This window comes from Micropterus dolomieu, linkage group LG17, assembly GCF_021292245.1.
Source record: "Micropterus dolomieu isolate WLL.071019.BEF.003 ecotype Adirondacks linkage group LG17, ASM2129224v1, whole genome shotgun sequence".
Classification (NCBI taxonomy): domain Eukaryota; kingdom Metazoa; phylum Chordata; class Actinopteri; order Centrarchiformes; family Centrarchidae; genus Micropterus; species Micropterus dolomieu.
The window spans coordinates 12,925,733-12,947,885 of NC_060166.1; the positions used below are offsets into that span (position 1 = coordinate 12,925,733).

At 39.4% G+C, this 22,153-nt stretch overlaps 3 protein-coding genes across 5 annotated transcripts in view; all 3 read right to left on the reverse strand.

Moving 5' to 3' along the window:
* Positions 1-735: 735 nt before the first annotated feature.
* Positions 736-2,837, reverse strand: LOC123986437 (putative uncharacterized protein DDB_G0292636). 2 transcript variants are annotated; one of them, XM_046074685.1, is made up of 5 exons: positions 2,604-2,837; positions 2,288-2,376; positions 1,962-1,991; positions 1,749-1,925; positions 736-940 (listed from the first exon to the last, which is right to left on the reverse strand). In XM_046074685.1, the coding sequence occupies exons 1-5, from the start codon at positions 2,617-2,619 to the stop codon at positions 935-937; spliced, it is 318 nt and encodes a 105-aa protein (XP_045930641.1). In that variant the 5' UTR covers positions 2,620-2,837; the 3' UTR covers positions 736-934. The 2 variants fall into 2 exon arrangements, with proteins under 2 accessions (XP_045930641.1, XP_045930640.1); XM_046074684.1 differs by having other exon boundaries at positions 743-940; positions 1,749-1,991; positions 2,604-2,797.
* A 6,821-nt stretch (positions 2,838-9,658) lies between these two features.
* On the reverse strand, positions 9,659-12,548 carry LOC123986417 (general transcription factor IIF subunit 1-like). 2 transcript variants are annotated; one of them, XM_046074660.1, is made up of 4 exons: positions 12,238-12,548; positions 11,833-11,912; positions 11,375-11,599; positions 9,659-9,851 (listed from the first exon to the last, which is right to left on the reverse strand). In XM_046074660.1, the coding sequence occupies exons 1-4, from the start codon at positions 12,257-12,259 to the stop codon at positions 9,849-9,851; spliced, it is 330 nt and encodes a 109-aa protein (XP_045930616.1). In that variant the 5' UTR covers positions 12,260-12,548; the 3' UTR covers positions 9,659-9,848. The 2 variants fall into 2 exon arrangements, with proteins under 2 accessions (XP_045930616.1, XP_045930615.1); XM_046074659.1 differs by having other exon boundaries at positions 9,659-9,854; positions 12,238-12,545.
* A 1,578-nt stretch (positions 12,549-14,126) lies between these two features.
* Positions 14,127-22,153, reverse strand: part of LOC123986066 (cylicin-2-like) — a 15,025-nt gene continuing 6,998 nt past the window's right edge. The window contains exons 6-21 of the mRNA XM_046074141.1: positions 19,704-19,756; positions 18,262-18,310; positions 18,107-18,165; positions 17,958-18,018; positions 17,528-17,580; positions 17,151-17,243; positions 16,784-16,864; positions 16,606-16,698; positions 16,439-16,507; positions 16,206-16,259; positions 16,031-16,078; positions 15,678-15,785; positions 15,426-15,536; positions 15,267-15,344; positions 14,957-15,001; positions 14,127-14,829 (exon numbers count right to left, since the gene is read on the reverse strand). Of these exons, the coding sequence (XP_045930097.1) occupies positions 14,470-14,829; positions 14,957-15,001; positions 15,267-15,344; positions 15,426-15,536; positions 15,678-15,785; positions 16,031-16,078; positions 16,206-16,259; positions 16,439-16,507; positions 16,606-16,698; positions 16,784-16,864; positions 17,151-17,243; positions 17,528-17,580; positions 17,958-18,018; positions 18,107-18,165; positions 18,262-18,310; positions 19,704-19,756 (1,415 nt within the window). The 3' untranslated portion in view covers positions 14,127-14,469. The remainder of the gene's footprint in view (positions 14,830-14,956; positions 15,002-15,266; positions 15,345-15,425; positions 15,537-15,677; positions 15,786-16,030; positions 16,079-16,205; positions 16,260-16,438; positions 16,508-16,605; positions 16,699-16,783; positions 16,865-17,150; positions 17,244-17,527; positions 17,581-17,957; positions 18,019-18,106; positions 18,166-18,261; positions 18,311-19,703; positions 19,757-22,153) is intronic.

Genomic DNA, 22,153 nt, shown 5'->3' on the forward strand with positions numbered 1-22,153 from the left:
GACCAGCTCAATTCATCAAGAATCTCTTCTTAAAAATCATCCATTGATTTCTCCCTTCAGTATTACAGGTTCAAATCAAATAAAGGTTTGAACATGATGGATGGGTTACATTGGGTTTCTTCAGCAGCCACTGAAAGATGCAGGCTTGATTTATTATTGATTCCTTTCTGAAACAGCTCCATTTTCTTTTTCTTTTTTCTGCTCCCCCATAAAAGATTCAAAAGACCTGAAGGAGATCCCCAATGCTAAATGTTGCAATTCTCTTCTCCTTAAAGTCCTGGCCAGAGTTCAGGATAACTTGAATATATATGTCAGGTAAACGGGTGACCCTTTGTTTAGTGCTGCATCGTACAAGTCATCTTACAAGTTCTTCTTCATAATGAGCACATATTGATAATATAAGTTCTGTATTTTTATGTAAAAATGTAAATGCAGAACCTTTAGCTGAAAGTTCGGTATTTTCACACTGTGGTATTTCTACTTTTACTTAAGGAAAAGAACTATATATCTTTTCAAAAGAGAATCTATTTCGGTAATTTCAGCGATATTGATTGCAATCAATTACAATGAGAAACAACAACACCGTCTATATGTTTTTGTATTAATAAAATCTAAATATCAAAAAATCTTCTACTTGGACTTTAAACTTTGATTGACCTCTAACATGGATAACGCTGCCATCTTGTGGTGAAGAAAACACCCTTCACTTGACAGAAGAACCCTGCAGGGAGATGAAAATCCTGCAGGCATTTTGTTTGTTTTTACAACATTTAATTCTTGTAATCAGATTTGTTTACACAAGCAACATATTTCTGTGACACCAGTGAAAGAACATGAAGAGAAGTTGGTGCTACTGCACACTCGCCACACACACACTTTGGCAATGGACAAGATCATAAGAGACTAACAGAGCAGTCTGGTCCCCCAGGAAGCATCACTTCTGAAATGACAAAAAGGACACATGATTATTAAAGATAAGAATTTTTTTGTACCAGGAATGTTATGATGTCTAGTCAGGCCATGACAGGTCTGAGAAGATGTGCTCACTCCCATGGAGGTGATTGGACAACAACAGCTTTTATGACTGCCCTATCTGTCTCTTCTCTCCCGCACAGGGCTTCTTTCTTTTTATATACTGTCTATGGCTTCTTTGCTCTTTTTGCTTTAGTCATTTGAATGGGAAACCTATTATTCACACAAATGTGACCAAAACGTTTGATTTCCTCTGAATATACTTGCAAGAAAGTGAAACCAATTTAGTCTGATGGTGATTAAGAAAAGTGCTATAGAAATCAAAATTATTATTATTATCATTATTGCTATTATTATTATTAATTTAACTGTAGAAGTTAGTAGTTGCTCTGAGATTGGCTAGATTAAAATGGATCTGGAAGATCCACTTGACATTAGTAAAAGCCATGAATGATAACACACTGGTGGGTGTGGTGTGTCTGATCTGATTACAACTGGTTCTGCTGGTAAGACCTGTTGTGGATGTCCTACATACACTACACTTTGAAACAAGGTGTGACACGTATGTCACCTGTACAGCTGCATTTTTTTGCATGTTGCAAAATGTTTTGGGAACTACAAGCTACACAAGTGTAACGTGGCAATAAAAGTTGGGTGCTTACTGTGCCATAAATTCCACATAGCAAGGCCCTAGTTTGCAAAGAGTAAAGCTATTTATGTGTTAAAAATTTTACTAGCAAGACATGTCTACCAATTATCTGCAGCCTTGGCCCTACCTCATCATCGCTGGAGCCTGAAGATGAGGAGCCTGATTTTTTTCCCTCCTTGTGTCCCTTTTTCTTCTTGTCCTTCTTCTTGTCGTCTTTGCCTTTGTCCTTTCCCTTTTTGTCAGACTTGTCCTTACTTCCAGACTTGTCCTTACTGTCGGACTTGTCCTTACTTCCAGACTTGTCCTTACTGTCGGACTTGTCCTTACTTCCAGACTTGTCCTTACTGTCGGACTTTCCCTTTGAGTCCCCCTAAAAAATGAAAAAAGTTGACATTGAATAAATCCTTGACTGTGTTGATTTGATCTTAAGGATTGTGTTCGAGTCAAGTAATCATTATTAATTGATGTAGCTAAGAATTTACCAGAGAAGCAACTTTTTTCAGGCAATAGACACTTGGTCTTGCTTCCAAAATACAGCTATAATAACTAGTAGATTCTTACAACAAAAGACTCTATGAAAGACTACGAAAGCTCTTTTATGCTTCCCAGATTCTCATGTAGTCACACTAGCATCTTTGTGAGAATTTACACATTCAAAGTTCTTACCTTGTCCTTATCCTTTTTCCCCCAGGGCCAACTTAACTCATCCTTCTGAGCCTGCTCCTTCTTCACCACATCTTCATCCCCACCTATAGCTGCACATGAGCAGAGAGAGACAGATTGCGAGCAGTTTTGAAAATTCAGCTTAAAATAAATGTGAAAATTAAAATCAGGTAAAAGCAGCCAATTTACATAGCAAAAGTACAACTTCAAATAAAATACACCTTGCTGGGGCTGTATTGGACCTTTAATTGTGTTGCCCGGTGCAAAATAACATTCATGGTATTCCTACTAAATACAGTAAACATTAATTTAAGCCTACCTGCTGACAGATCCATTGTGACTCCTGTCTGTACGCTTAAGAAACCTCACAAGCAGGAAACCTGGATTGACCGCACCTAAAGCATGTCACCTGCTCTAACCACGCCCCCACAGGAGGGGGGGTGAGGGGATGGAGCCAATCCCATTTGATATCAGACGAAAGGCAAGGCGTGGTACACTCTGGAGAGATTATTATACACTGCTCAAAAAAATAAAGGGAACACTAAAATAACACATCCTAGATCTGAATGAATGAAATAATGTCATTAAATACTCCTTTCTTTACATAGTTGAATGTGCTGACAACAAAATCACACACAAATTATCAATGGAAATCAAATCTATCAACCCATGGAGGTCTGGATTTGGAGTCACACTCAAAATCAAAGTGGAAAACCACACTACAGGCCGATCCAACTTTGATGTAATGTCCTTAAAACAAGTCTAAATGAGGCTCATTAGTGTGTGTGTGGCCTCCACGTGCCTGTATAACCTCCCTACAACGCCTGGGCATGCTCCTGATGAAGTGGCGGTGGTCTCCTGAGGGATCTCCTCCCAGACCTGGACTAAAGCATCCGTCAACTCCTGGACAGTCTGTGGTGCAATGTGGCGTTGATGGATGGAGCGAGACATGATGTCTCAGATGTGCTCAATTGGATTCAGGTCTGGGGAACGGGTGGGCCAGTCCATAGCATCAATGCCTTCCTCTTGCAGGAACTGCTGACACACTCCAGCCACATGAGGTCTAGCATTGTCTTGCATTAGGAGGAACCCAGGGCCAACCGCACCAGCATATGGTCTCACAAGGGGTCTGAGGATCTCATCTCGGTACCTAATGGCAGTCAGGCTACCTCTGGCGAGCACATGGAGGTCTGTGCGGCCCCCAAAAGAAATGCCACCCCACACCATTACTGACCCACCGCAAACCCGGTCATGCTGGAGGATGTTGCAGGCAGCAGAACGTTCTCCACGGCGTCTGGCCTGTCTCCTGGTAGCGCCTCCATGCTCTGGACACTACGCTGACAGACACAGCAAACCTTCTTGCCACAGCTCGCATTGATGTGCCATCCTGGATGAGCTGCACTACCTGAGCCACTTGTGTGGGTTGTAGACTCCATCTCATGCTACCACTAGAGTGAAAGCACCGCCAGCATTCAAAAGTGACTAAAACATCAGCCAGGAAGCATAGGAACTGAGAAGTGATCTGTGGTCACCACCTGCAGAACCACTCCTCTATTGGGGGTGTCTTGCAAATTTCCTATAATTTCCACCTGTTGTCTATTCCATTTGCACAACAGCATGTGAAATTGATTGTCAATCAGTGTTGCTTCCTAAGTGGACAGTTTGATTTCACAGGAGTGTGATTGACTTGGAGTTACATTGTGTTGTTTAAGTGTTCCCTTTATTTTTTTGAGCAGTGTATTAATGTAAGCCTACATAAAGTATCAAAAGTAAAAAGTACTTATTATCCACAAAGTGTGTAACACTGAAGTTTTATCACCTATGCATTAACATGTAGGCTACCTAAATAGCATTTTCATGTTAATTTATCAAGGTGGAGCTGATTTAACTATTTTATATGAGGGTCTTATTGTGTCTTTATATTCATTTTACAAAATCAACTAATAACTCACTAACTCCTTTTAAGTATTTTTCCATGAATACTGTAAATTAGAAATGGATGTGAGAATCAAGTTTTGTCTCACCGCAATGGAACATTTTCCACATTTTTTGCAGTGTTTGCACAATGATATATGTTAATCTACAAAGATAAATGTAGAGGAGTAAAAAGTACAATATTTATCTCTGAAATGTGGTGGAGTAATAGTATGAAGTAGCACAAAAGGAAAACTCTTAAGTGAAGTACAGGTACCTGAAAACTGTACTGAAGTGCAGTACTTCAGTAAACATACATAGTGACTAGAGTGTTTCTAGTCAGTATTTCACTTTAATGTTCAAAATTTTTACACAGTAATTTGCAGGCTGTAATCTGAAGCATCTCCAATTACTTCACTAAAACATCTGTCAGAGACTTTATTCTCATTTCCCTCTACATTCAGATGCCACAGCTCAATATAAATGTCTACACCCAAAGCCACCAAAAGTCCTTGTACACACAAGCATAAATCTTCTGCTTTTATATATTTGAAAAGATTTGACACATTTTCTCACCAAGGGTCCGACTGTATTGTGAAAGTGACAACAACCCTGCCATCATCAAAATGACTTTATACTTAATTAACAAAAGATGACAACTATTACTACTACTACTAAACATAACAAAAACATTACATTTTGCATGATGAGACCTCCTATTTTTCGTGCATAAAATCAAGGCACATAGATACATAGATCATCATTAGAGCAAATCTCAGGTCACATTCAACTTCCTGCAATTTCATGTAAGCCCTGTTTTTGCTTGGAGCCTCTCAGTAGGTCAGTAGAGGTAGGAAGTGGAACGGGTCCCTCCATCTCCAAAACTCCTTGGGGCTGGGAGGTCTGCCTATCACCCACACTCAGCGGGGAGCCAAAGGCAGAGGGCTTGGAGAAAGTTGAAGGAGTCAGCGGATCCTGTTTCAAAACAGGTTTGGAGGGGAGTGACGTGTATGAGGTGACAGGAGGGCCATCTGGTTTAGAGTTGTTGTCACTGGGGGCGGAAAGTCAACAACCGCCTGAGCCTTAGGCCCCATTGCCTTTCATCACTGAATAAGAAAGAAGAAGACAAAGACAAAGAAGAACAACAAGAAGAAGTCTGGTTTGTTAGAAGTAAGAAGATAAGTGACATTTGGACAAATGATCTGTATTTGTATAGCGCCTTCTTTGCGACCACTCAAAGCACTTTACACTACATCACATTCACCCATTAACGCTAATTTGTAACTACCCAACAGAAAGGAAACAACATTCATTCACATACACACACTGATGGCACAGCCAACAGGAGCAATTTGGGGTTCAGTGTCTTACCCAAGGACACTTCAACAAGCAGGCAGGGGGATCCGGGGGTCGAATCCCCTGTGCCAAGGAAACCCCACAAATGCAGGACCACAGGTAATATTTAGCACAAGAGCCGACAGAGCGTGTTGGCCACCGTAGCTTTAAGGTAGGTGGAGTTGGGTTGAGGAGACAGGAGGACTGAATTTATCAGATGGTAGAGGAGGGCATGACATACATGGGCCATAATCTGATGCTATTCACATTTTATGAGCAATTTGCCTTCTTCTTCTTCTTGTCCTTCTTATTTTTCTTGTTATTGTCACTGGATCTGTCAAATGAACTTGAGCTGGAGTCCTGCTCAAATATAAAGCATTCAACACTCAAACATTTATCATTTGTGAAACAAAAAATTAGCATAAATCACACCCTAATATACCGTCTTTTTCTCCTTCCTATCGTTTTCTTCTTCTTCTTCTTCTTCTTCTTCTTCTTCTTCTTCTTCTTCATCTTCTTCTTGTCATCTTCACTCTCAGTGGAGGAGGAAGAGCTGGAATCCTGTAAAGGTAGAGAGCTGAGAATGATTTAATCACATTAAACAACACGATTACAAAAAAATGCATATACACAAGAGTGAAGACACAAACCTTATCCCTTGTTTTCTTTGTCTGACAACCTGCTTCTGACAAGACACCGTCCACTGTGTGTGTGTACGTGTGTGTGTCTATGGTACAGTGGAAACACTTTTTTTTGTCCTGACACCAGGCTCTAGGAATTACTGGCATTTTGTAGATTTTTTTCTGCTCTGCTTTGCTATTTTTCTGATAAAGATTTGGACGTTATGTGATTTCAGGGAACTCATTCATTTTTAAAGTACAGCTATTTAACATCCTGATAGTGCATTTTAAATATTTTTATTCATTAGCCGACATCATATTTGCATGAATATACTTTCATGTTGCTCATTTATTGATGGTTGCCTTTCTATGAACTACAGGAAACCTCCTATAGCATTCATAGGAACCTACTTAACATATGCCATAGAAAGGTCTCTTTTCAATATTTCATGTAGGCTATAGCTATAATATTACAACAAACAGTCAAGTAAATTATAATAAACTCAAACCTGCATGCACCAAGAAGTAATATTAGGTCAACAAACTTGCTGTTTAGGACCACATACTCCAAATCCAATTCCCCAAAGGAGAATTCTAGGAATCCAGGCTATCCATAGATCCGAGTTATGAAACTTGAACACTGAACACTGGTTCGTGACTGTTCAGTGACTGGTTCTCAGCTTTAGCCCAATGCCTGAGGTCTCACAGTTTCCTTGAACAAAAGTAGGCTAACTGTACCTTGTAATGGCATGAGACATGAAAGCCAAAAAAAGTGACAAGTTCAAATATTCGGGGGGAAAAAAGAACAGAATTTCTATCCAAAGGGCAGTCGTCTCTCCTTCGGGCGCTTTCTAAAAACCTGCCCACTGTCACAACATGGCCATGAGGTGGCGAAAGTTTCAGTCCGTCAGTCAGGGGGGATTTCATGTGTGATCTCTGCACTGACAATAAAATAAAGAGAAATGCTTAAGTTTTTTAAACAAACAATCCAGCTCCTTTGCTTCATGGTTACACCACTTTACTCCACTCTGCATCCAGTCCTACAGTAGAAATACCGGAAGGTGTTCAGCCTTAGAAAACAGGCATACCATCAATGGGGCTGCCAGAAACTCTCCAAAGTGTGCTTTTATTTTCCAGGTAAAATCCACCTGGCTTCCTGTTGTAGTTTGCGCTCAGCAGAGGATGATTGAGATGAGCTCGAGCTCTGCTGTTGCTGGGAGACCGCTGACGCCAGTGCAGAGAGAGAGACGTTCGTGCCCTCCTGCGGTGCGATCTCAGAACGACCCACACAATAGAATAGAATAGAACAGAACACAATAGAACAGAATACATTTGGTATTCTGCATACCTAGGCCTAGATACATGGCACCTTTTACAGTAAATATAATAATATGTACAGCCTAATACATAATCAATGATATAAATCACAAGACTGTATATTTCTGCTAAGTAAGAAACATTTTCATGTTCTGCCATGATGATGCTAGCATTCATCACCCTCTTTGATTGCTTGATATCAGGACCTGCGTTCTGAGTAATGTAACTATGGGCACACAGTGAGTTCTTCACTCTGTCTGTCACACACAAAGGGCAACAAGAGCAGCAGATACACTGTATGTGAGTGTCACCTCTCTGTGTGTGAAAGACATTAAAATGCACAATGCTTCTTCTGAATATTTTGATGACATTGTCTTATTTTACAGTGAACAAAGTTCCCATTATGAAAGACTGTAAGAATAGTAAGTCTTTATAGAATTCACTACAGTATACAACAGGAAGTTATAGAAATGTAACAGGAAAACAGGAAAAGCTTCTATGTGCTTTGTCTTTGCCATGAAGTAATTCAAAATAAACTACAGTACTGTAATTGTTTGCTCAAAAAACAAAACAAAAGACACACCTCATGTTAGTCCACTCGGTCTCTTGCGTTTGGCCACATTCATACCTACAGTAATGTTCTCCCTTGCCGGGGAACACCGGGAAAGAACCTTTTGGCATGCCGGACCCAAACGTGGCAATCCTCTGCGTATGTCCTCACATCCAGCATTCATGGCATTGAGAGGGGACATCTGATTGTCTGCAATATGGTCAAAAACTTTCCAACTCCATGAATAAAAAAATGGGATTAAAGAGCAGCAAGTTGCCTACGGCGGCAGGAAAGGACCGGGGTAGGGCTGTAACTGAGATTGGGGACATAGCCTAATTTCAATCAATATTAATTCACTATTTGTCTCCATAACCATCTTTTTTCAGGATTTTGAATGTATTTCAATGGTGTGTTTGTAATTTTGCGAACTGCAGTCCATTTGAATGTATGTTAGATTTTGAACTTCAATTTAACAGTTTTGAAAAGACTATGTAAGCATTTGCAAAATGTGATGTGGATCCACATGGTTTTGATGGTGGTTGACTTTGAGTGAGAATTCTTGAATTGCTATTTGTATCAGCTTTAGTTAATCTGTTTGAAAATACTGTTCTTCAAAACAATTTATGTTTTTATAGCAACTGATCAAGAATATCTTCTTGCAAATCATCCATTGATTTCTCCCTTCAGTATTACAGGTTCAAATCAAGTAAAGGTTTGAACCTGATGGATGGGTTACATTGGGTTTCTTCAGCAGCCACCGAACGATGCAGGCTTGATTTATTATTCATTTCTTTCTGAAACAGCTCCATTTTTCTTTTTTCTGCTCCCCCATAAAAGATTCAAAAGACCTGAAGGAGATCCCCAATGCTAAATGTTGCAATTGTCTTCTCCTTAAAATTCTGGCCAGAGTTCAGGATAACTTGAATATTGATGTCAGGTAAACGGGTAATCCTAAAACATTATTTTTACTTCTATTTACTTATTTTTCCTATTCCTATTTCATTTCAGAAGAAAATGTACTCTTTACTCTGCTATATTTATCTGGCTGATATAGTTACTAATTACTTTACAGATTAAGATTTTATCTTCAAAATATAATATTTTGTTAAATATGATGCACTTTTGCAAAATAAAGTTTGTATTTGTATGTGCATTACTTCACTCTACTTCCACCTGACAAGCTCCAACATTAAAATGCTGCTTATACACCATAATGCATCAGCAATAACAATAAAGTATTACACTTACAAGTTCTTCTTCATAATGAGCACATAATTGATAATAGAAGTTCTGTATTTTTATGTAAAATGTAAATACAGAACCTTTAGTTGAAAGTTCAGTATTTTCACACTGTGGTATTTCTACTTTTACTTAAGGAAAAGAACTATATATCTTTTCTTATATCTTTTTTTATAGAATCTATTTCGGTAATTTCAGCGATATTGATTACAATCAATTACAATGAGAAACAACAACACCGTCTATATGTTTTGTATTAATAAAATCTAAATATCAAAAAATCTTCTACTTGGACTTTAAACTTTGATTGACCTCTAACGTGGATAACGCTGCCATCTTGTGGTGAAAAAAACACCCTTCACTTGACAGAAGAACCCTGCAGGGAGATGAAAATCCTGCAGGCATTTTGTTTGTTGTTACAACATTTAATTCTTGTAATCAGATTTGTTTACACAAGCAACATATTTCTGTGACACCAGTGAAAGAACATGAAGAGAAGTTGGTGCTACTGCACACTCGCCACACACACACTTTGGCAATGGACAAGATCATAAGAGACTAACAGAGCACTCCGGTCCCCCAGGAAGCATCACTTCTGAAATGACAAAAAGGACACAGCTATTACTGCAGAAGGGATACATTATTTATTAAAGAACATCTTGATGGCTCTTTCTCTATCTTTAATATATGAATCGTTGTGGCAGCAGTGTGAGCCGTAACAAGCACCAAAATGGTGATCGGTGATTAGACAACAACAACTCTTTTATGACTGCCATATCTTTCTCTTCTCTCCCACTGGGCTTGGTCCTTTGCTCTTTTGCTTTAGTCAGTTGAATGGGAAACCGATTATTCACACAAATGTGACCGACATTTTTCCTCTGAATAAACCTGCAACATAGTTAAACAAATTTAGCACGAAGGTGAAGAGATAGGAGATGTTGCTCTGAGATTGGCTCCAGGTTAACAAGCTAAAAATTGATCTGGAAGACAGTCAAGTCACTTGACAACAGTTTGAGCTATAAATGAAAACAGCATACACACCACAGGAGGGTGTGGTGTGTCAGATTAAAACTGGCACTGCTAGTAGGATCTGATAATCTTGCAGAGTGGTGCACAGAGAACAACCTATTCTCAACGTCAGCAAAAGTAAGGAGCTGATCACTGATTTTAGGAAGGAGATAAAGACACAGACTCCTGTCTACTCCAGTGGAGCTGAGGTGGAGCAGGTGAACAGTTTCAGGTTCCTGAGAATCAGCATCACAGAGAACCTGACAAATCAGGTTCTCCACGCTGGTGAAAAAAAACAACCAAAAAAACGACTGTATTTCTTGAGGAAGCTTAAGGCCAAATTCCCATGCCAAGTTCTTGTCAGCTTTTACAGAGGAATAGAAAGCATCCCGACTGGAAACATCAGAAACTGGCATGGGATGTGCACGGTCCAGGACCGGAAGGCTCTGCAGCGGATGATGCATGAACTGTTCAGAAGATCATTGGTACCCATCTCCTGAGCATCAGTGATATCGGTGAGGTGAGGTGCCTATGCAGAGCCCAAAGGATACTAAAGGACAGTACCCACCCAGCCACAGCCTGTTCACCCTGCTGCCTTCTGGGAAGAGATATAGAAGTTTCTGCTGCTGCACCACCAGACTGCAGAGCAGCTTTCCCCCCAAGCTATCAGAATCTTCATCCTCAGCACTGCTCCAGTGATATAGTGAATAGTTTATTTCTGTTTACCATTTTTCATAATTGATTCTTTATCAATTTCATTACATAAACTGTTATATTGTGACAATAAATGTACCTACCTACCTAGCTACCTGTTGTGGATGTTCAACACACAGCAACCTTTGAAACGAGGTGTGATAGGTATGTCACCTATGAAGCTGCATTTTATTGCAGGCTGCTATCAAGGCGTCATGAGAAATATAAAGTACAGTGTAGTGTAATGTGGCAACACTTTCACAAACATTGCCCTGAGGTGTAATAAATTGTCTCTGGGTGTGCCAAAATGTACCAAACACCCAACATAGCAAGGCCCTAGCTCACTAGCGTAAAGCTATTTTATATAAAATCTCGCAAGAGATCTCTAACAAGTAACTGCAGCCTTGAGCCTACCTCATCATCGCTGGAGGATGAAGATGAGGAGCCTGATTCTTTTCCCTCCTTTTGTCCCTTTTTCTCCTTGTGCTTCTTCTTGTCCTTCTTCTTGTCGTCTTTACCTTTGTCCTTTGACTTGTGCTTTTTGTCGGACTTGTCTTTACTACCGGACTTGTCCTTGCAGTCAGACTTGTCCTTACTTCCAGACTTGTTTTTGCTGTCGGACTTGCCCTTGCAGTCCCCCTAAAAGAAAATGACAGCCCATTGATTGTGTTGGTTAAGTTGTGAGGATTGTGTCTGTCCAGCAATCATTATTAATCAATATATTTTAAGGATTTACTGGAGAAGTAACTCTTTATATCAGTCTCCCTGAATTCAACTTCTCAGAAAAGCTCTTATGGTTGTTTGCTCTTACGCTTCCGCTCATTGAGTTGAACGAGCATCTTTGTTAGAATGTAGACATACAAAGCTCCTACCTTGTCCTTATTCTTTCTCAAACTTAACTCATCCTTCTGAGCCTCGTCCTTCTTCACCACATCGTCATCCCCACCTAAAGCTGCACACAAGCAGAAGAGACAGATGGTGAGCAGGTTAGAATATCAGAATTACTGTCACCAAGAACAAAAGTAGCCTCTTTTACAAAACAGACATGGCCTAGACTGTCTTTGTTTACACATTGTGGTTTTATATAGGCCTATAAATATATTAAATATATTGTATAGCCTATTTATTTAAGCTGCCAGGTGCAAAACCTGCCTTAAAATGCTTTTCCTTTTCAGTTCCACTTACCAAGACTTAAAAAAATGTTGTTGAAGTCAACACATCAAACATTAACATTCACGGTATTCCTACCTAATATAGTCAACATTAATTGAGCCTACCTGACTCCAGATTGAAGTCCATTGTGACTCCTCTGCTTTCTCAAACAAGTTACCACAGAGGAACCCGCGCATGCATACAGGCAGGAAACCTGCACCTAAACCACGTGACCTACCCTAACCACGCCCCCAGACGCCGCCTCTGGATTAAACATTCAAGTTTGTGTCATGTAAATTCCTTGACCGCAAGGCGGCTACTTTCGAGTGCAGGAAGTGCCGGAAAATATGGTATTTGGTCGTTAACGACTTTGTGTTAAAGAGGCATTTAGAAATAGCCTATGACACAAGCGGCTGGCCCGGCCTTTCTGTGAGGAGTTTGCATGTTCTCCCCGTGTCTGCGTGGGTTTTCTCCGGGCGCTCCTGCTTTCCGCCCACATACCAAAGACATGCGGCCTAGGTTGATTGGTGACCCTAATTGTCCTTAGGTGTGACTGGTTGTTTGCGATGGATTGGCGACCTGGCCAGGGTGTACCCCGCCTTTCGTCCGATGTCGAAAGGCGGGCTCCAGCCCCCCGCGACCCTGTAGGCCTACGCGGGACAAGCGGTTGACGATGGATGGATGGAGACTAGTATTGGTGTAGGTCGGGGAAAAAAGAGAAGAAAAACAGTGTAGATATTTCAATGAAATTAGCTGTGATCAGTGGTGAATGAATACTGAAAATACTCCACTACAAGAAAAAGTCATGCATTTAATGTTTGTAGATTAATTAAAATATCAAAGTGGTCATTATGCAGAACGTGTTTTAATGTTGACTTTTCATCATTTATGCCATAACATGCAGGCTAAATACCATTTTAATGTCAATCTCCATCTTAAAAAGTTTAAAAAGCTTAGTTTAATTAGTTATTGAGTCCTAAACATGGGTGTGGAAATCTTAGAAGAATGAAGGAAAAGGACACTGTATTCAAGAAAATTAATAAAAGTACATTATTTCTCTCTGGGCAGAAGCATAAAGTAGCGGAATCAAGTAGCTACAAATTGTACTGAAGTGCAGTACTTCAGTAAATGTAGGACTACATAGTGAATTCCCACCACTGGTTGTGATATCATTTATTTTAAAAACAAAAAGCTAAAATATGCTCTTAGGGAAATTACAATGTTCACATTTTTAAATATGGAGTATTTGTTTTATTATTAATGTAGTGTTGTTATTGCTGTTGCAACAGGGTATTAAAAAAAGGGAGAAGGATGTACCTATATAGCTGTAGTATCCTGTAGTTGTATACAATTATGTGGTAGCTTGGATGGATGATATAATGGGCAGCAGTGTGAACTGGGTACCAACGTAGGATGCATCAATGAAAACAAACCTTGAACAGCTTGTGTGTCATGTCATTCATCATCACAGGCTGTAAAATAAAGCAGCCCCTTGTTCACCTCTTTGCATTGTAAGTACATTGTAGTAACAGTAGCTGGTATGTGCAAAATATTTTCACTGTAATTTGCGGATTGTTATTTAAAGCATCACTAATTACTTTACTAGAACATCTGTCAGAGACTTTATTAAGATTTCCCTCTACATTCAGATGCCACAGCTCAATATAAATGTCTACATCCAAAGCCACCAAATGGCTATGGTGGCAATGTTGTTAGTTCCTGCTCTGGTGCTGCAGAACCTGATGTAAAATTCACATTTACCCTAGTGAGTATCGGGATTGTGCTGATGGCAAATTTCTCATTCATCTTCATCAGTCCAGGAAGGCCTTGCACACACAAGCATAAATCTTCTGCTTTTATATATTTGAAAAGATTTGACACACTTTCTCAACAAGGGTCCGACTGTATTGTGAAAGTGACAACAAGCCTGCCATCATCAAAATGACTTTATACTTAATTAACAAAAGATGACAACTATTACTACTACTACTTATAAAAATAACAGGAAACAAAACAAAATCATGTTGTTTTATTCCACAAAGCAAGTATTATATTCATTATTTCACGTGATTATAAATTTCCATCCAAAAATGAGCTTTTTCTTACTAATTACAAAAAATTATAAAATCATTATTGTTTTATTATGGTTTTATCTAATCTTCCTCAACTTTTTCATCATGTCACAATTAATCCTTACCCTGTTACCTATATTCCACCTGAAAATACGCCAAAAACATATTTTATGAACTGAGAGCATCATTAGAGCAGATCTCAGGTCACATTCAACTTCCAGCAATGCCATGCAAGCCATGCTTTTTTTTAAATCAGTAACATCTATTTTGATCTATGACACTTTATTATTGGTAAGGCTTGGAGCCTCTCAGTAGGTCAGTAGAGGTGAAGTGGGAAGTAGAACGGGTCCCTCCATCTCCATAACTCCTTGAGCTCAGCATCAGGGACTCCATGGGGCTGGGAGGTCTGCGAATGAGGGGCCTATCACCCACACTCAGTGGTGAGCCAAAGGCAGAGGGCTTGGAGAAAGTTGAAGGAGTCAGCGGATCCAGCTTCACAACGGGTTTAGACGGGAGTGACGCATATGAGGTGACAGGAGGGCCATCTAGCTTAGAGCTGCTTCCACTGGGGGTGAATCGTCCGCCACCACCTGACCCTGAAACTTCCATTTTTGGCTCACCGCTTCGCTCACCGTCTGGGCTTTCCTGGAATTAAATCAACAAGGCAGCAGTTTACTCAGCTGGAGGAAGTATCAGCTTGGCCCAAGAATGGATCATGTATTTCTAATCACCCATACTCTTTTCACTTAATTTATGTTAAGAGCAAACTTACGATCTTTTTCTCCATTCCATTTTCACTTCCTGATGAGCCTGGACTCTGAAGGCCAAACAGGAAACCAATAAGATTCAGTCATTTCACTTTCACGTTGTTGCAGTTAATTCAAAGAGGGACCCCAGGGCAGAACACAGACTTAGAGGAAGGTGAATGTTACAAGATTTATTGAATAATTATGGTAGCTGGAGATGAGTTGAGGAGACAGGAGGGCTGACAGATGATAGAGGAGAAATGGGGAATGGCAGCAGGAGCCCATGACACACATGGGACATAAACTGATGCTATTCACATATTATGAGCAAAATACCTTTTTCTTCTTCTTGTCCTTCTTATTTTCCTTGTCACTGTCACTGTCAGATGAACTCGATGAACTAGAGCTCGAGTCCTGTTCAAATATAAAGCACTCCACACTCCATCATCTATATTTTTTGAAACAAAGATGAGCATAAATCACTCCCAAATTTACCTTCTTTTTCGCCTTCATCTTTTTCTTCTTCTTGTCTTTCTTCTTTTTCTTGTCTTTCTTCTTCTTCTTTTTCTTCTTCTTGTCATCTTCACTGCTAGAAGAATCTGAGTGCTTGGTGGATGTAAATATGGTAACTGTGTTACTGTTATGCTATTTTTCCCCCATCTTAATATAGACAGGAAATAGCACTTACAAATATATTTAGCAGGAGGCGTCCTGTGTGACAAATACAACACATCCACATTGCTTTACCTTTTTCTTGTCTTTCTTTTTCTTCTTTTTCTTATCTTTTTTCCTCATCTTTTTCTTCTTCTTATCGTCATCACTAGAAGAATCACTGGAGGAGTCAGAAGAAGAATCCTGCACAGAAAAAGAAATAATGATTATGCACATCACATTTCATTCATACAGTAGAAAATTTGCAGTGGTGACATATCCTTCTGTTACGACAGTGACAAGCTGCTCCATTTTCCCATTTTCAGACGTTTGAACATGTTGGAGTTTGTGGTTGACTTTAAATCTTTAATCTTTTTGGACATTTCTGTCAATTTTGTCAGAAAAAAACAAAAACCTGGAATGGAAAACAAAGGATGAGATGTTCTCACCTTCTTCTTCTTCTTATCCTTTTTCTTATCTGTCTTTTTCTTCTTTTTCTAAAGTAAAAAAAAAGTGCCCATGACGAATTGTGCAGCTGTGTATCTCTCTTAACTTTGTAAACTTGGGTGCAGATGAATAATTTACTAACTACAGAACATTATATTTGTGTGTGTGTCATTTCACCTTGTCACCATCACTGTCAGAGGAAGAGGAGCTTTCATCAGAAGAGCTGGACTTCTAGAAAGTACAGTCAGTCAGTAACAGAAGTGCATCCTTTATTGAATTTTTTATTTTCACTGGTTAGTCACATAAACTGCTACTTTCATCTGATCTGTTTATGAGCATTAGGATTGCAACATTAGCAAAAGAGCAACAGTGGAAAGGGAACATCATGACAACACAAAAACATCTTTTACCTTCTTCTTCTTTTTCTTCTTCTTCTTCTTGTCATCTTCACTATCAGAGGACGAGGAAGAGCTGGAATCCTGTAAACAAAATACGAAACAGCAAGGTGAGAATGAAGTAATCAGATTAAACAGCAAAAGAACATGTAATGCGCAGTTTGAAGTGTGAAGACACAAACCTTGTCCTTCTTCTTCTTCATCTTCTTTTTCTTCTTCTTCTTCTTCTTCTTCTTGTCATCTTCGCTATCAGAGGAGGAGGAAGAGCTGGAATCCTGTAAAGAAAAAGAGCCGAGAGTGACGTAATTACATTAAGCAGAGTACAAAAAATGTCACATACAGAAGTGTGAAGACACAAACCTTATCCTTCTTCTTTGTCTTCTTTTTCTTCTTCTTCTTCTTGTCATCTTCGCTATCAGAGGAGGAGGAAGAGCTGGAATCCTGTAAAGAAAGTAATAATGTAAGAAAAAGAGCAAGCAGAGAATGAAGTACTCAGATTAAACAGTAAAAGAACAAAACATGTAATATACAGAAGTGTTGAGACACAAACCGTATCCTTCTTCTTCTTCATCTTCTTCTTCTTCTTCTTCTTCTTCCTCTTCTTCATGTCATCTTCGCTATCAGAGGAGGAGGAAGAGCTGGGATCCTGCAAAGATGTGAATGAAGCTTTTGGATTACATAGAAAGAGAACAAAAAATGTAATATGCAGAAGTGTGAAGACACAAACCTTCTTCTTCTTCACCTTCTTCTTCTTTTTCTTCTTGTCATCTTCACTGCCTGAAGAGGAGCTATCAGATGAACAGGAGCTGCAGGGAGAGTCCTATGAATGAAACACAAATATTCACATTGATATCCGCAAACATGATAATTGTATTAGACGGACACACACACATTCACACACTTATGGACAATTTTGAGTTTTCAATTCACCTAGCCTGCACACAGACCTTTCTGAATCTGTTATAGAAGAATATAGTAAATTCACCATCCACCGCTCCACCTAATTAAAAAATGTGAACATGCAATATACAATACTGTTTACTTGTTTGATGCAATGTAACACAAAAATTCAAGTGCACCTATTTCCCACAGTGCTTTGTATACCTTTTCTTTCTTCTTTTTTCTTTTCTTCTTGTCTTTTTTGTCACCATCACTATCTGAAGATGAGCCAGAATCCTGTTGAAAAACACAGAACATGTTGCCTTTTGATCTTGATTATCCTGCAACATAACTTTATTATGTAGTAAACGCTGCATCAGTACACGCTATGTTGGTGATAATGCACTATAACAATTGTCATGCACATTAAAAAAGATTCTTCATTTTACCTTTTTCTTCTTCTTCAACTTCTTCTTTTTCTTATCCTTTTCCCCCTCTCCTTCTCCCTCGTCATCACTCAGGTGGCCTTCCTCAATACCATGAGGAAAGGCATGTGCCCCCCCTGCTGGACAGGAAACCTCATTACAACCAAAACAACAACAGATTCTCCGAGCCTCCAACCCATGTCTGATTTGTTAGAGAGCAGCAGACATACCAGCCAGACCAGAGTTTTTGCACAGTTCGCCTTCCTCTGTTGCTTTAAGCTCTTTCTTGGCCTGTCGTGACAAAGGGAAGAAATGATTTTCTGTGCATTTGTGCATGTACATATGTGTGGCACCCAAACAGTCAGCGCAAGTATTTCACCTTGTCATCTTGGTCTTTCTTTTTGTCTCCATCACCACCTGGTATCAAAATCTCAACACCTGCAGAAAAGGAGAGCAGTTCAGCATCAACCTTGTTGCGTTGTTATGGTTATTCTGTCTTTTTTTTTTAAGTCATGAAAAAGTGGAAACACTCACCAGCTGCTGAAAGAGCAGTAGCCCTGCTGGGCTCATTCTGCTCTTCATCCTGTAAAAAACATGAACATGATCTGTGTAGTCCCTTACAAATCTATATACTGTATGCATAGAGCTATACAAAACCTGCACACACAAAAACACACACTTACACTTATTAATATAGCTGATGCTTTTATCCTAAGTGACTTACAATTGCTAAATATGTCAGGTCGCACACCTCTGGAGCAACTAGGGGTTAAATATCTTGCTTAGGGGCACAATGGTGTCTCACAGTGGATTCAAACCCAGGTCTCTCACACCAAAGGCATGTGTCTTATCCAGTGCGCCATCACCATCACTTGTTGATAAACCAACAACAAATCTGAGTCTACAGACTCATTCATATCTCTGTGATGGAATCCAATTTGAATCAAGCTGACAAACAATATGAGGCGGGGTGTAAAGACAGTGTGGTATGTGTCTTCTCATGCCATTCTCTTACAGGTATAGAACCTACTGCTCATTTTCTCAGACGGTATGCGCACTGTTAGGTAATCCAGTTTGCTATTTATAAAAAAGAGAACACATGTTGCTCTACAGTGGTGCATTAATAAATGGGATTTAACCCTGATAATGTTCACTTAGTTCACTTACTTGGTGCATAATGAAAAAAAAACTCCACTGTATGCAGAAAAACAAAATTGTGACCTGACACAGCATTCTTACAATAAGAGAAATGCCTTGTGAGAATCACATGATGAGCAGCTTCGCCCCTGACCTGAAAACATACTAAATCATGTATCCACATTGCTTTACCCTTTTTTTGTGTTTCTTCTTCTTCTTGTCCTTTGTCTTCTTTTTCTTTTTCTTCCTGTCATCCTCGCTGTCAGAAGAGGATGATGAAGAGGAGCTGGAGTCCTGTGAAAGAAGAACAAACAAAACAATTGTGATCGTTTGTATTGACACAGAGACAGTTGACAACCAAGACAGTCACTGCGTAATATTGTAACTGCATAGTGTCAAATTTTTTTTTTCTTTAAATCACACCTTCTTCTTCTTCTTCTTCTTTTTCTTCATCTTTTTCTTTTTCTTCTTCTTCTTTTCATCCTCACTGTCAGAGGATGAACTGTCAGATGAGGAAGAGGACGAACCCTGTGCAATATTCAGAAACATAAAGGTGAAAAGTGTGATTCACATTAATGTGTATTTATTTAGTGACATACTAGTCCAATAAGACAGTTAGTTATTGTTGTTTAATCTGCTGTTTTTCAGACATTTTGACATACCTTCTTCTTCTTTTTCTTCTTGTCCTTCTTCTTCTTCTTCATTTTCCCTTTCTTCTTGTCATTTTCATCATCTGACACTTTAAAACCCTGCAGCAAGAAAAGGAAAGAAATCCTATAATGACAGTTTTAATAGCAACAGCTGGTTTAAAACGGGAGGTCGCTTGGTTTCTCTCTCACCTGGCTCATCTTCAGGCCTTCTACACACTGATGTTCCATTTGGCCATCGGGACCTGAAAACATTAAACGCATTAAACTGTAAAGCATTTGCTTAAAAAATTTAAAAATTTACATGCATTGTCAAATAGTTGATTCACATCATACATCATCAATGCTGCTGATAAAGGGGGAATTTAGAGCCAATCGTGCAGTTCTGAATATTATTCATTGTAATTCTGTCAAATCTAAGTGATGAGGTTTTCATGAGCTGCTGTAACCAGAGATTTATGAGCTTTACTACTGTATAAAAGGATGGGAGATAATAAATATCACAATGTGTCCCAACTGGTGGCCCTGTTTCGTTGGCACAATCCTTATTATTTCCACCTGTGTCTCGTTAATCACCTCCCTCTTTTTCTCCCATTGTCTGTTGTCGACTTGTCTTTGTTCTTTGTCAAGTGTTTCTACCTGTCTCTTGTGCCTGTGTTATTGGATATATTATGGAGTCCGCACTTTGGATTATTTCCTGCACCAGTTTTGATTTGTTTGCTTTGTTTTGGACTGCCTCTTCATTATGTAAGCCTGTTTACCTTTGAGGTTTCTTAATAAAGACTAAACACACACACACACTGTTGCACCTGTGCGTTTGGGTCCAAATTCTTTTGCTACTGTGTCTGCTCTTGGCAAAACGTGACAGAACATCTGACCATTATGGACCCACTCCTGATGAACTTGATCTCCTTCTTTTTTCCTGATCTGGCTTATATACAGTTCGAAGACTGCCTTTTGTACTCTATGGCACACCAGAAGGTATCTTCCAAGCCCTGGCTGAGGGACTTGATTCCTGAGTGGGTGACAAACTTTATTAACACCCCAACACACCAAGTCTCCAGCCTGTTACATACCAGTCTGCACTCTGGCCTGCCAATAATCTGCCTTCATCCCAGCCTGCTAGAACTGCCCTCTTGCTGGACTCCGGCCCCGCACCCCAGCAATTTTAGGCTCCGGTCTTGCTCTTCAGTTACACTGACTGCCTCCTACCCGACCTCCAGAGGCTTTTGCCTCCTGATTGCCCATCTTTTCTGCCCTCAGGCTTCCCACTTGAGGTCTAAAGCTCCTCTTCAAACCTGTCTCCAGGCTGCCTGCCTGAGGTCTCAAGCTCCTCTTCTTTCCTTTTCCTCTTGTTGGAACCATTATGGACTCTGCACTTTGGATTATTGCCTGCACCAGTTTGGATTTGTTTGCTTTGTTTTGGACTGTAGCCTGCCTCTACATCACCTGTTCACCTTTGAGGTTTCTTAATAAACACTACAAACTGCATGTGTTCCCTTCTGTGTGTTCTGCGCTTGGGTCCAAATCCCTTTAATCCTTTGTCTGCGCTTGGCAAAACATGACAATGACTATATTATAATGGTCACACACAGCAGCTGGAGATGTGTGTGACCATTATAAAATCTACTGCACTTCCTGGTCCAGGTCTAGAGGATACCACAACAGAGTGTAATGTTGATGGTAAATTAACAATATGTTTTTGGTTAGGACACATCTTAGTCGTTAAGTTTCCTGTTTTTTTGATACTATCTTTTTATCTCTGTTGGAAAATTAAATTGTGTGTAAGTAGCCGACTAATTTTACCCGACAGCTCCAATGGTAACTGATGAATGCCAACCGATGTCCTTTGTTTATGTGAAATCTGCTCCACCTCCACCAATTGATCCTGCTTTGTGGTAATCAAATCTCTCTGACCAAGTAAGGACCAAGGACTTGGTTTGAAGAGGTCCTATATTTTAATATATTGCTGATTGAACCTGTTGAATCTTGTATTTGCACAAAGTATTTGAATTCTAGTATTTGTATCTTGTATTGACCCTTCATGACCACTAAGCAATTACATTTATTGTGTACAGCAGTGAATTGTTGTATCAAAGTTGTTGCACTTTACATTGGTAGATTTTCATGATGTGCCCGAATTATTATCTTGATGCAGAGATAATCCTGTAAAAATGTACAGCAGAATGCTTTGTAGAATCTTTTATCTTTCTGCTACAGTTAATGCCGTTTTAAAATTTTCAGTAAGCAAACAGTAAGCATTCAGACAAAAACAAAGTAAAAGTAAAAATGACAAGTGCAGTTGTATGAGTGAGTGAGTGAATGATGATTTCAATGAGTTTATTAAATTATCAGTAAAAGAGCAGCCTATTGTGTTGCTAGAGGTACAAATAAATTGCATAAGCTTAATAATTGCATACAGTAGCTGTTTCTATGAATACTTCACTGTCCATCTACTGCAAACAGGGCGCCCCAAATTATCCTGCTTAGGGCCCCCAGCTGTACAGGGCTGACTGACCCTGTCGATGCTACAATTTAATTAACAAAAAAAAAAAAATTGCTTCTGTGTCTCTCTGTGACAGACAATACTTGTATTACAAATATATAATTGCAGAGTAATCTCAGGAGATAATATTTATAAT